At 39.5% G+C, this 12,689-nt stretch overlaps 1 protein-coding gene across 1 annotated transcript in view; it reads right to left on the reverse strand.

The window, feature by feature from the left end:
• The window catches only part of LOC145659203 (homeodomain-interacting protein kinase 2-like), a 98,666-nt gene that overhangs the window by 13,065 nt on the left and 72,912 nt on the right, over nt 1-12,689 (reverse strand). The window contains exon 10 of the mRNA XM_081720348.1: nt 363-525. Coding sequence (XP_081576474.1) covers nt 363-525 — 163 coding nt within the window. The remainder of the gene's footprint in view (nt 1-362; nt 526-12,689) is intronic.

The raw sequence follows: 12,689 nt of genomic DNA on the forward strand, positions 1-12,689 counted from the left end.
ACAGTACAAATCTTTGTAAATTTTGCAGATAATTAATCTCTTATTAGTATTCTTTAAGTCTTTGGTTTGGTCTTTTTTGGGGCATATTTTGTTGTTTGACAAATCACATTATTTTTTTGTTACACATAAAAGGGTCTCTTTACATGAAGAAAAAAAAATAGAAAGTCATAAAAAGGTACTTTTGAATAGAATGCAGAACTGCGTGAGGATGCTGGTGTCAAAGGTGTGTTTCTCTATATATCCAGACTCCTATGCAGGGCACACAATAAAATACGTGAAAGGTTGCCAGAGCATACATTGGGACATGCACTCACATGGGCAGCATATCCACTGCGTGTGCCTGGGTGTGCCCATGCATGCACGATTGGGCATCATTCACGCTGTTACACTGGTTGGAGCAGGACGACGTGGAGTCGCTCTTGTCACTGGAGTTCTTCTTGCCGCTCTCCGAGTACAAGTCGCCCGGCACTGCCTCGAACAGCACGGGGTTCAGATGGACAGACTCCCCAGATACCACCTCGATTACTGCAGGGAAACAGAAGAAGGGCACATGGGGATCATATGTACTATGAGCTAGGACAATTTCTGCTGTTTTACAACAGTTTTGCATAGTTACAGATAAACTGTTCATACTATTACATTATTGCAGACTGAAGATAAAAAACTGTTACCTTCCTCATGAAGCCTTTTTAAATCATAAAAAGATAATAAACAAAATATGCTTCAATATATCAGCACTGTATAAAGTACAGACTATACAGTATAAAAATGTAATATTTCAAATGCACAGACAAAGACATGGTATATAATTTTGCCATATCAAACACAGACCATTGTAAATCCGTATTATTCCACTTTAATATCAGATATTAGTATGCGGTGTCCTTACACCTTTGTCTTGTCTGACAGTAATTGACTATGCCATCCAATAATGATAGCTGGAAGAATTTTATCTGTGCTTTACAAATTCCCTGACAATGCAGTTTCATTGCTGCAGCTAACAGAGTGTTCCATGCAAAGAGAACAAGCTTGCTCAGATTTTTGGGTATTGACATTAAGACAGTTATATTGGGTAGAACAGCTACCCTTTGAAATGACAAAGAAGGATTTCTTTTAAACTCAAACGCTATCCTCTATCTGTCACGATACAGCCCCCTCGTCCCAGACGTGTGTGTGTGTGGGTGTGCATGTGTGTGTGTTCGTCTGCATTGCCATGCCCTCCCCATATATCAAACTTCTTCCTCTTTTCGTGTCGTTACGGTTTATGAATGTGAAGTCTTGTGTAGTCATTGGTTGCTTGTGTTTAACCTTACGTGAGCATATGTGCTAAGTTGTCTTCATTGTGTCTGTCAATAAACGTCATTGTCTTCTACACAGCTTGCCTTTGTATCCTGCCAATCGAAACACCAACCGCCAAAGGATGCCAGGAAAGAAGCGCAAAAAGAGGAACTGGAAGAAAAGGCATGACCACTCTTCCACAGCCCCTGTAGGGAAACCGTCCATCTTTATGGGCACACTCCGCAGTTTGTAGAATTCTACAAACCCTTGACAGACTACTGGAACTGGTACGATTACGACCAATATCCAGGTCCTATTATCCGTCTTGGGACTACCGAGAGGGTTATGAGGAAGATGGCAGGAGGAAGGTTTATACCACATCAGCCTCCAGTCAGACTCGGGGGTCGATCGCTTGTAGGATCCAGCAATGAAGGTGGAGGAGGCCCTCCAGGAGGATCCTCCCACTGTTATGGACATCGGGTCCAGAGAAAGCGCCTGCTCTCGGTGAGAAAATTTGCTCTTTAAACAAACACGTTAAGACTGGTTAAGACCAGTCCATTAACACAAATGAGATATGGAACAGTGATACATAATTACCTGGTGCATGTGAGCACAGACTTGATATGAAACTCAAAAGTTTTCCACAGGGCAGATGTAAGAGAAGAAAGAGGCCCCGAGCCTCTCTTCCTCCTCTTTCAGCTGCAGTAACTCAGGAAGTCATGGGCATCCTTTGGAGGACAGCACAGGAGAACATCAGAGGGGGCTTTGCTCCTGGACTTCAACAGCAGTGAAAACACAAAGGTGCCTGTGTTCAGTTCCTGCAGGGTACTGCGTGAGGTTCTGAGGTGTTCTGAATGGCTGAGGGGGCCGTTTAACTGGACCTGATCATAGTCTTCTTCAAATGCAGGGCAGCGGGCTGAAACACACTCAAGCAGGGCTCCCAGGAGCTGAACCTTCTGCTTTGTGCTCCGACTGGTGAGGCAGGACTGCTGCAGATCTGCAAAACATCTACACCCAGCAACAGGGAGACCAAGTGGTTTATATCTCTGAGCTTCACAGCACCTCCTTAAGCACTCATGATTAAACTGTTCATTTAGACCCATCTGAAGCCTCTGGTTCTGAACAGACATGTGTGCTGGTGTGTGTAGACATGCCTGGAAGAGCAGGATGTTCAAATTTATGGCACAGAAATCCAACCAGAGGGTTCTCGATTGGAAGAATGTGGTTGGACCAAATCCATATAAGAGTCTGAAAGTGTGTGAGTAAAGCGCACTCTTGCGGCAATGAAAGTGTGTAAGGCTCACTCTAGCAATGATGAAAGTGTGTAAAGTGCACTCTAGTGACGATGGTGCGCATAGCTTTAGCAGGCCCGTCCAGAGCGCTCTGTATTTGTCCATGACGTCTGCAGTGTGGATCAGCCCTCAAGGAACAGCTCACATCACATCTAACCTCAGCAGAAAACACCAGACTCCACATGCTGATTGCCTTGCGAAAGCACAGACTGCCTGCATGATCCCAGCAATGTTCCTCTTTAGGACTTTGGGAGCAAGTCCCTCCTACCACACAGTAAGTCCAGTGCTCCCAAATTATATAATCATTTCTGCATTAACCTTTGAGTTTTAACTGGGTTTTTCAGCAAAACATATTTACTGAGCTTTTGCTGAAATTTAGGATATTCTATTAGTCATATAATGCTAATGTTCTTGTTGCTGTCCTGGTTGCCGTGCTGGTTGCCATGCTGGTTGCTATTCTTCTTGCTGTCCTGGGTGCCATGCTGGTTGCCATGCTGGTTGCTCTTCTTGTTGCCATGCTGTTGGCCGTTCTTGTTGCCATGCTGGTTGCTTTTCTTGTTGCCATGCTTGGCGCTGTTCTTGTTGCTTTGCTGGTTGCTGAGCTGGTCGATGTGCTGGTTGCCATTCCTGTTGCCGTGCTGGTTGCCATTGTTGTTGCTGTCCTGGTTGGAGTGCTGGTTGCCGTGCTGGTTGTGGTTCTGCAGAACTGAATCTTTGCTCCTCCATTTCCTGTACCATGTAGGTATGCTCAGAGATTGCCCTGTATGCACTTTCAACATCATTTGGTCTTTGCAGCCTTACAGCTACTTCCAATTCATTCCTCCTGACTGGTGTTGTGTATTTTGAATATGCTATGTCTGCTTTTTCCCTGGCAATTTTCTTCATTTCCTGCAACAAAATGCTGTTGGTTGTCTCAGAGAGGAGTGTATCGTAGTGCTGCTTATAGCTGTTCCATTCACAATTGCATTTAAAGCAAACCTAAAGGCAAAATGAGTCGTGAGAAACACCACAGCTGCTTAAGAGGTACCATAGAAACAATCCACCAGCCATGAGGATCAAGCCATACGTCTACATTTTCTCTTTCATGAGCATCATTTCTTTCTCTGTTTATAAGCAGTATAATTCCAGGAGGTAAAAGCAGATACAGTACTCCATTTACATGTACACCAGGTTTGCAGGAGCAATGAAATTCCATTTCAAAGATGCTCTGGAGGATGTAGAAACTATGAAGATGAGAAAAGCGTTGGCAGCCGTTGAGAGGAGGCTGAATAGTTTCTGTGGTACATGAGGTTACTTCACTCAATTCACTCAGTTCAACTTCAGATGAAGAAAAATTGTGAGAATAAGTTGATGTCCAGCTGCCCAAAAGCCCTGCATCCCGTCTTTAACTTGTGTGATCGGTTTAGAGGTGTCAGCAGTCCAAACAGAGTCTGATTCCAAAGGCGAATCCCTCGGAATGCTTCAATTATGGAATGTATCATGAGGAGGACATTGGGTATCCACAGGTTCCTCTTGGAAATATTTCCAACCACATTAGCAAGTTTCAGTATAAGTAACATATGTTAGAGACTTATTGTTAATTTCATATTGATGTGTAAAATTTCTTTTTGTTTTCAGTACCTATGAAAGATTTTGTCTGTTTTCTTGCTTTTTTTTTACCAAGTTTATTTTTTTGTATGTCATGTTGTTATTAATTCCATTCTTTTCTAGGCTTATTTACATTTCCATTCACGATATTTAGCAGATGTTTTTATCCAGAGTGACTTACAAAAGTGCTTTATCATTTACTCAAGGAATGAATACATCCTAGCCAGTGCAGTACGTTAGAGTCCAAGATACCATTGAACTAGAATACTGTTGAAATACAGGGATCAGTGCTGATGCCTAGAAGTGCAAAATACTCTATAACAGATATCGATAAGTTCGGAAAACAATACTCTATAATAAGTACCAGAGGTTCAGTTACTCAACATAGGTGTAGGATCAGTGCTCATTTAAATATTCCACAAATAGATGGGTCTTCAGTCTGCGTTTGAAGACCACAAGGGACTCTGCTGTCCAGACAGTAAGCAGACATTTGTTCCACCATCTAGGATCCAAGATAGAGAATACTCTCGATACTTGTCTTCCATGAGACTTGAAGCATGGTGTTTCAAGCCAAGCCATACTTGAGGTTCGACGTACTCAAGGTACAGATCGGGCTTTTAACATTGACATCAAATATTGAGGGACATTTTTGGCTTTGTAGGCAAACATTCAGGTTTTAATCTGATGTGTGCAGCTATTGGAAGCCAATAAAGGGAGACCAGTCGAGACCAGTCTTGCTGATGTGTTTTGGACAAATTGTAGAGGTCTGATGTCTCAGAGGAAGACCAGCAAGTAGCGAGTTGCAGTAGTCTAGCCTTGAGATTACAAGAGACTGCACAAGCACCTGGGTAGCTTCCTGTGAGAGAACGGGCCGAATCCTTCGTATGTTACAAAGGAGAAATCTGCAAGACCGTGTTAGATTAGAGAAGAATGTCAAAGGCTGCTGAAAGGACTAGAAGAATCAAAACACATGACAGTTTGGCAGCTTTAGCAGCAAATTTTTCCGTCACTGCTATGAGGGCCGTTTCTGTAGAATGTGCCGGTTTGTAGCCAGACCGATTGATCACTTTATGCAAGTGCATGTACAACCAATGTTTCAGGAACTGCTTAAATATTAGGTTTCATACCTCAAATGTTAATCAAAATGAAGATTTTGAGGAAAATAAGTTTAATATGTAACTTTTCTCTGAAATATACCACCACTTTACTGGATATTATTGTTACTGACTTGTTCACAAACAGTAAATGTCATTCTTTGCAGTACAAATCTTTGTAAACTTTGCAGAGAATTAATTTATTATGATTATTCTTTATGTCTTTGGTTTGGCCTTTTTTGGGGCAAATATTGTTTGAAACTGGATGTTTGACAAATCACATTATTTTTTTTTACACACAAAAGGGTCTCTATACGAAAAAAAAGTTGATAGTCATATAAGGGTTCTTTTGAAGAAAGATGCGCCCATCTACCAGTACCCATCTATCAGCTACTTACTTGGCTGCTGCTAAAAATAGGGATTTCAAATATTTTTTGAACTATTGACTTATTTTCCCAATAACCAAAATGTCAGTGCAGCATTCTAGAAATGTCACAATTGTCACAATGTCACAATGATTATTCTTTATGTCTTTGGTTTGGCCTTTTTTGGGGCAAATATTGTTTGAAACTGGATGTTTGACAAATCACATTATTTTTTGTTACACACAAAAGGGTCTCTATATGAAAAAAAAGTTGAAAGTCATGTAAGGGTTCTTTTGAAGAAAGATGTACCCATCTACCAGTACCCATCTATCAGCTACTTACTCGGCTGCTGCTAAAAATAGGGATTTCAAATATTTTTTGAACTATTGACTTATTTTCCCAATAACCAAAATGTCAGTGCAGCATTCTAGAAATGTCACAATGCATATGACATCACAACAGCTTTGACGTCACTACAAGTATATAAAGGTGAGCGCAAGCATTTATATGTCATTTCACTTGACAGATTTCAGCAGTTATAAAGTTGGAAGACAATAGAGTGAATTAAACCTAATCGTAGGTCAACTTTCCAGAACAAGGTACGGTTGAATAAGTCAATTTTGTAATTACAGAAGGCTATTTTCCATCTAATTGTATGTGTATGTATCTGTCTGTCTGTCTAAATGTCCGCTTAGCTACTATAGCTAGAGCTTTTCTAATTTTATGATGAACGGTCTGTCTGCTGTAGTTTTATATAGTTATGGAATGCATTGACGTTCCACCTGTTTTCTCACACAAGGCTTTATGTCAAGCGTAAGCGACTGCTTTTTATGCTATTTAGATTTTGCTGTTTTAAAGGTACAAGACAAGTAATATAAGTGATTAAACCAAATTTCATCACCATACCCGCCCTTTCTCGTCTGCCCACAATTGGTGACGTATTTCGATGTGGTACGTCCACGCTGCAGGTGCGTATAACGTTCCTAAGTGCGGGCAGTTTGAGACGAACAGCTCTACTTAGCAGAGAAGAGTCGATCCACAGTAGCGCCCCTCTCTCTGCGTCTACCTCTGTTCACTCACTAGAGAGAATCTGCTTAATATAAACAATTTAATTCGATAATTTTGACCATTAACACTTTGTGCGCTGTGTGAGCAAAAACAATGTATGTATTCTGTGCTTTCTAACTTTCACAGCAGTTGTCGGTTATGTGTTGATTCTGTCAGATGCCCTCACGGTTATAAAATCATTTTAGCGGTGCCGAGCCACAGGTTGAATATTTGGAAGTGACTGTTGGTTAACACATAAGCTAGTGTTAATGGGTGCGTTTCAGTCGCTGTCATACTCGTCCCGTTGTCTGAAACGGAAAAAAAAAATATGTAATAGAATTATCAAAAAAAAAAAGGACTTATTACTTGAAGCAGTGAAGCGAAAACGGGTTTTATGTTATGAGCAAATTTTTTGGCCCTTAACTCAAAAGAGAGTTCCATTTGAGAGTTCCAAAGTCTAGAGTTTAACAGTACCTTGTTAATGGCTATAAATGAACAGTTTAAATGCGTAAAAAGAGCAGCTGACCTGTTGCTTGCCATATGGGCTAGTTAGCTCACCTTCATATGTACCGCTAACCTGACTGGTTACTTATCTTAGTTTGCCTTCTCCAACAGTCACCATTACGTGGGGTCAGATATTTGTTAGCTAATAAGTTACTTCCATATACCCACCAACACATTCTACAGGTCGACACATTCCTGCTGCCCCTTTTGTGTATGTGTCATGACTGTTTACTTAATGATGTTTAAGTTGTTTGTGACCTAATTATTAACCACTAATAAAATCAGTTTAAACCATTCATAAACTTTTTGTATTCAATGCAGTAAGATTTAGCCTTTGGAACTAATGGTTTAGGGATATGCATACCCAGCTGCTTGCCTGTTGAAATTTGCCTGTAAAGGTGTGCTGCCATTCTGATTGCTTTCTTGCCTGTTTTCTGTCCTCCATGAGTGTTGGTCTGCATACTGACAGTCTTTCTGAACTGACTGCCATTCACATGTATAACTGTCTGCCTTCTGATCCTCAAGCCTGCCTGCTTACATGTTAGATTGCTGTCTGTCCACCAAACTGTAAAAATGATTTATGCTTTTGACTTCATATCGCCTTTTCAGAACAAAGTATTCCAGGAGAGTCCTAAGAAAACTTGGACCAGGACAAATGGAGAAACAGAAGCGTCTTTTTGGCAGGAAGATGTAAGGCCTTTGCACTACAATGTTAAAAAATCTTAGAATAACAATATTAATTTAAAATTATTCTTATTTATATAGCATATTCCTTATAGAACCCAAAATCTCAAGGTGCTTTACACTGCAATGAACGAACAGTATTCAGTAATAAAACATTGATCAAATAAAACAGTTAAAAGTCACAAAATATAAATGTAGAAAATGAAATTAATTGAAACAGAATTTAAATTAAACCGGCTAAACAAGCTGAACAATTAGATCAAGCTAAACAAGCCACTCTTTAATCTGTATTAAACACCAATAGAGCTTGCACTCTAAATACTTTCTGGACTATTCCAAAGTATCGGAACGATGAAACATGAAACAGATGAAACATGTTTCATCAGCCTTGTTATTTTAAAAGATTAGGAAGTAATGTTAAAGGAATTAGTCTTATTTTCCTTATAATGTGCTAAAGTAGAATAAAATAATTTTGATTGTATTGTGCAATTAACAAAATACAACATGGACCTGAGCTCTATGAGTGATTCATCCATTAAATAGAGAATAAGAATAACAATCTATAAACTTAGACACAAGCTCTCTCAAAATAATTTGATCATGGATTTTAGTTCAGGCTGTTGATGTTTGAAGAATAACAAACGAACAACATTTCCTTATATATTTTTGTTGTTTCCATAGTAAAATTCCTTCACCTCCAAAAGTGGCACGGGCTTCTTCAGTATTTAAAAAGGTGAGTTTAAAATGGCCAAATTTGTTTTTCATCAGAAAATCGAATTGTTGCTAATAAGTGAGATGTCAGCACAGTTGTTATGTTATCCTGATATTTAATTTCTTTTTATTCAACCTCTTCTATGGTTCTCAAAACAAGAGCAAGTCAAAAAGCACAAGACAAGACCAGAATAAACCTGTGAGGAATGACAGCAAAATGCTCCTTGATAGAGCCAAAAAAATCATCCCAGACTTGGAGAAGCTCGATATTGCACCAATCTTGACCCATTTTGTGATGGATCTGACTAATGAGTATGCCATTTTTAAACCTTTTCTTCTTCTTCTTCTTCTTCTTCTTCTTCTTCTTCTTCTTCTTCTTCTTCTTCAATTTATCATTTTTATTTTTGGTATACTTTTGAATGTATGAGATTTTTAGAATAAATATTAATTGTAGTTCTAAAGAATGCTTTTATTCACATTCTTTTAGGCAGTGGACATCTATCCGGAAAGCAATCCCTAGTCCAGTAAGTCATACTACATTGCTTACACATCATCATATTTTAAATGGGATTCATATTAATTCTAAACCAAACAACCAAAACCATTTTGGAGCAATTTTCAATGTTCGCCTTTCTATGTTATCTCTCCTTTCTTTCACAGGAGACAAAGGTCATGATCTCTCATATGGGTTCATTCATTGCCGACATTGTCAGTGAAGTAACTGTGATGGGTCTTCTTTCATCTCTGGAAGAAATGTTAGATGTTGATCTAAGATCAGTGTTGCTTGCAAATTCCAAGAAGGAAACTGCAGATTTGCTGAATGCTTTCCGTACCAGATCTTGTGAGATAAATCATTCAGCTTCAGTCCACGTGAAGGAGGGGACAGCTCATATAGACTCTCTAAGCAGAGATGTTAGGACTGCAGTTATTGATACGCATTGCAGTTGCCTGGATGACCATGAGAGAGACCAAATTGTGATGAAATTCCACTCGACTATGGAAGATACAAATTCAGAAGCAATGAGTGAGCTTCTGATAGGAGATACTGAGAGTTTGACATCGTTATCCTCAGATGTCCATGACGATGGTACATCTAGACCTATAAGTACCATTCCTATAGCTGGCTCTCCGGTTTCGGATATGCTTCAGCGCTTTGATGATGAGATGGAGGAATTTGCTGAACTGTCGCAAGACATCAATCCCCGCATAAAAGGAAGGACACATTTTTTGTCCCGTCATTTAATAAATCCTGACCTTGAAGGGGTCTCATCTTGTGAGCTCTGTGGTATGGTCATGCCAATCTACCTAGAGCAGGATGACTTGAAATCATCACAGGCATCATCAGAGCTATGCACAGATAGTATGAACACCTCCTCCGACGTCATGGCAAGCCAAGTTATGGAGTTGGTTGTCCCACCCTCTGTGAAGAAGGCTCAAGAGTCCCCCAGTGTACACAATGACTGGTCTTCCCTGTTCAGCATCGATATACATAGCTCTCCATCACTACAGTCTGAGATGTCTGCTAGGTCACCATGTACTGAGCCTGCTCTGGACAATCAGAGCAAAACCATGAAAGCCCAGAAGGGGAGATTGCATTTCCTATTCCCCTTCAGTAAGGTCTCAAAGAACTTAAAGGTAAAACATTTGACTTATTTCTTATTTAGATTTTGTTACATTATTAATTTTTAAAGTAGTGCATATTTGAATTTCATTTCACACTGAATGTGTATATATCACTTTGCATAAATGACATAATTTGTTCTAAATTATATTCTGTTGCATTATTACTGGTTTGTATCTGTACTTTTAGTTATAAATTTACTTATGCTCTGATATTTTTCTACTAAATCATTGTTTTGTTTTTGTTAGAAACTCAAAAAGAAAAGCAAGGAGCACCCTAACACTGTAGCTGCTGCTGCAACTACAGGTAAGAACATATTGCTAGAAACACATATGACAATTTAGTTGTTAGACAGAATATCACAGTTATATCCATTTTTTAAAAATCAATAACTTTTTTGTCTTATGATAGGTAGTGAAGATGTTTCCCCCATCTCGTCACGTTTCACGAGGATGTTATCGTTCTTTACAAGGCAACGCTCAAATCATCAATAAAGCCTGAAACATCAATTTGCTGAAAATGTGCAAAAATGGCTGGTTTTTGATTACATTTACATTTACATTTACAGCATTTAGCAGATGCTCTTATCCAGAGCGTCTTACAAAAGTGCTTTGTCCTTTACTCATAGAATATATCCTAGTACAGTACAGTAGGTTAGAGTCCAACATACCAGTGAACTAGAATACTGTAGAATACAGGGATCAATGCTGATACCTAGAAGTACAAAACACATAAGGTCTATCTTAAACAATGATAAGTGCAATAAACAATAAGTGATAGAGATGTAATGTGGCCATAATTATCATATTTTTACATTTGATATTGCTTTGCAATACAGCAGAAGTTCAAATTTGGTTATGCTGCTGTGTTGGTTACAGATCATCACAGACTGGTCCCAAACAACAAACAACAAATTAGGGCATAGTTCACAACATAATCTACAAATAGTTTTAACGAAAATAAAGCATCTGCAAGTCCTAAATTGTGTTTTATATTTCTGTTGAAACATGAATCATATTAATTGCCAGCCCTTTTAAAGTTTCAGATATTTTTTTTTACTACAATAATCAACTTCAATAATCCATCTGATGTTCAATGCAGGAATCCCTCCTGTCTGTCGCTGTTCCTCTTCCTCTCACAGGTAAGGGTACCAGTTGACTTTCCTCCGGCCGAGCGAGTAGGCTGCGGGCCGGTGGTGAAGAACGGAGCCGCTTCCTGACCTATCGTAGGATGACATCACAGACTGCTGGAACTGTGGCAGGAGCCAAGGCAAAAAAAAAATAGCAACAAGATATCGATAGGCATGTCAATATTCCCAGCACCCAGGTGAACTACTGCCTACCATGGGACTGTTGGAAACCTATTAAGATAGTATTGAGATTTTTATTTTTATTTTTTTACAAATCTATAAACTAAAAACAACATTATCTACTGACATACAACAATGTACAAAACAAGACACAACATATAAGAATTTGAATTTTAAAACATGTAATACATATCGATCTTCTTTCAGCCCTACAAAAGACTTCTTGATGAATCAGAAAAGAAGATCGACGGCCGTGGCCCGACGACGGAGGTGGTCGCAGCAGTGGTGTTGGTTCGGGCGGGCTGAGGACTCACACAGTGGCATGCCCTTGAGGTAATAAGGAGTGTTTACAGGCAAAAGAGACCGAACAATGCATTAGACATATTAATAACATAAAACATAAGGGAGTATAAAGATTCTGTGTCCTTTCAGATTGATTTGCGTGCAGGGCAGAGGCATCTGCAGGCTTAAGCAAAGGATCCTAGGTAGGCTTTGGTGGACCTCAGGGTAAGATATATGACCTCTCCACCAGGCTCAAGACCATATAGAAAAACAATCTTCTTTAGGATAAGGTCAAGAGAAGCCTTCTCTTGGAATGTGTTGGAACATATTGATTAATGTATGGTTTGTATCTAATAGTGCCGAATGCAAATAACAATATGTAAAAGTAGATTTGGTGAATACATTGTAACATTGGTAGTGGGATGGACAATTCTTTGTGCAAGAATGATGTTATTGGTTCATTTTTCTGCGGTTGCATTTAATATCACTATCCTTATGTATTTATATATCGCTTTTTACTGCAGATGTTGTCACAAAGCAGTTTTACAAATGTCCAAGTCCAAGCCCCCAGTGAGCAAGTCAAGGGCGACAGTGGCGAGGAAGAACTCCCTAGAGCATGAGGAAGAAACCTTGAGAGCAACCAAGACCCAAAGGGGAAGCCCATCCTCCTTTGCCTGGCAACGCTCACCACAATAATATCAATTTTAAGAGAGAAATAAATAAAAAATGAAAAAATAAGCAGTTAATGTCCAGTCCAATTTGCTAGAGGCCCTAGTCTTGACGCGATGGTTTGCATGTGTCCAAAGCCCATCCCACAAGAGAGCATCCATTAAGGGCAAGGGAGAAGCAGTTGGCTAGGGTGGAGCTGTGGTGGCCTACAGCAGGGCACATCAGGGGGTGGTGGGAAGAGCCATG

This window comes from Electrophorus electricus, chromosome 9, assembly GCF_041902795.1.
Source record: "Electrophorus electricus isolate QZ-2024a chromosome 9, ASM4190279v1, whole genome shotgun sequence".
Taxonomy (NCBI): Eukaryota; Metazoa; Chordata; class Actinopteri; order Gymnotiformes; family Gymnotidae; genus Electrophorus; species Electrophorus electricus.